The sequence below is a fragment of the Charadrius vociferus genome, unplaced genomic scaffold (assembly GCF_000708025.1).
Source record: "Charadrius vociferus isolate BGI_N301 unplaced genomic scaffold, ASM70802v2 scaffold2823, whole genome shotgun sequence".
Lineage (NCBI taxonomy): Eukaryota > Metazoa > Chordata > Aves > Charadriiformes > Charadriidae > Charadrius > Charadrius vociferus.
The window spans coordinates 119453-121018 of NW_009647729.1; the positions used below are offsets into that span (position 1 = coordinate 119453).

General features: G+C 55.2%; 1 protein-coding gene across 1 annotated transcript in view; it reads right to left on the reverse strand.

The window, feature by feature from the left end:
* Positions 1-1326, reverse strand: part of BAG4 (BCL2-associated athanogene 4) — a 3814-nt gene extending 2488 nt beyond the window's left edge. The window contains exons 1-2 of the mRNA XM_009881515.1: positions 1288-1326; positions 931-1020 (exon numbers count right to left, since the gene is read on the reverse strand). Coding sequence (XP_009879817.1) covers positions 931-1020; positions 1288-1326 — 129 coding nt within the window. The remainder of the gene's footprint in view (positions 1-930; positions 1021-1287) is intronic.
* Between the last annotated feature and the right edge of the window lie 240 nt (positions 1327-1566).

The window sequence follows — 1566 nt, forward strand, 5'->3', positions numbered from 1 at the left end:
AAGAGGACCGACCCTTCCTGCAGCATTTAACTGGGGGGCTCCTTCACCCCCAAGCTGATTTGCCCCAGTTTTAGGTTTTCCTGCTCTAACACGGCTTTTTGCTGGCCGCTGCCAATAAACGCTTTGGTCCCACCACCCTCGCAGCACTCTGGGGGAGACAGGCAGTGTCGGCGGCATAGATTTGTCTGGAAGGTGGGAGGAGAGGGGATACACTGGGCTTAACCACGCTGCGCTCAGCCGAGCTTTGCTCAGGAATCCGCCTAAAATTCCTCACAAGCCGCTCCTCGGAGGTTCAACCGCCTCAATGTAGTCATGGACTGGTGGATATAAAACACTCCAGGAAAGTTCATTTCCTCTTTCGGTCTGCAAACAGAAATGATGCAAGCGGACAAGATCTACCAGTTCTGGGGCCCCGGGAGGAGGGTGTTCAGATCACGGAGCCGCAGGTCATGCGGTGGCCGCGGCAGCAGTCGGGTTTGACAACTTGTCGTGTGAAAGGTCTGCACGTCCAGAACATTTGGGAGAATTTATCTGAACACATTCAAGTAATCAATGTGTATTGAACGTGAGCTTCCATCAAACCGTACTGGAGATAATTAAGCGTTAGGATTTCAGGATGACTCCCTGTAGCTTTGGGCAAAGCAGTTTTTTCCCCGTGAGCTGTTTCACGGAGGAGAGATTGTATCACCTGCGTGCCAGGATTTATGAAAGAGTTGGATCAAACCTACACATCCCATAGGATTAAAACAAACCACAGTTATGTCTGGGCAGCAGACAACCTCTTTGGAAAGAGTAAAGCCTTTCCCTTCACACAGTATTTGCGCAATGGCCCCTAAAAAAAGCTATTGCTGCAATAAAAACAACAAATAGCAGAGCCGGGAAGAGCAAGTCGTGGGACTGGGGCACAGTGGGACCGGTGAAGCTTTTTACCCTGTTCTGCGCTGCCAGCTCCGTTCCCCCGGTGGGGTCTGTCACACAAATGCCACCGCTGATGTGGCCGGCACCTTTAGTCTGCGGTGCCTGGGAAGAGGGGGCCGCGGCAGGGGTGGGACCCTCATGCCCCACACTCGCTCCGGGATAGGGGCAGCTCGCTCTGTCGGTGTGGGGTCGGTCACCCAAGACCGGGACACGGTGCCAGGACCGGGATGCGGTGCGGAGCCGGTTTTCCGGGACGCATCCTGGCCGGAGATGCCCAGCTCTCAGGGGTCATCTCAGCAGAAACCCACCGAGGATGGCGGCATTTCCCCGGTGAGCTCTCCGTGAAAATACACGCCCTAGAAATGTCACCTTGAACTGGATACGAAGGTAAAACTTTACCACGTTCATCGTCTTATGCGGTTTTATCCAGCGAGGAACACCTGCCCGAGCCCAGCGGGACGGGCGAGCAGATTTTTAATGCAAACGGATCTTTTTGGAAACGGAGCTACGAGAGCTGAGAAAAATCACTAAATCCGACTTTAGGAGGAGACTGAAGAGCCGGAGAGCGCATCGCGGCTGGGTGCCTTTCCCCCGCCACCCGGCCCGGTCTGTGCGCTCGGGGAACGGGGAGCGGGGCTGACCCGCTCC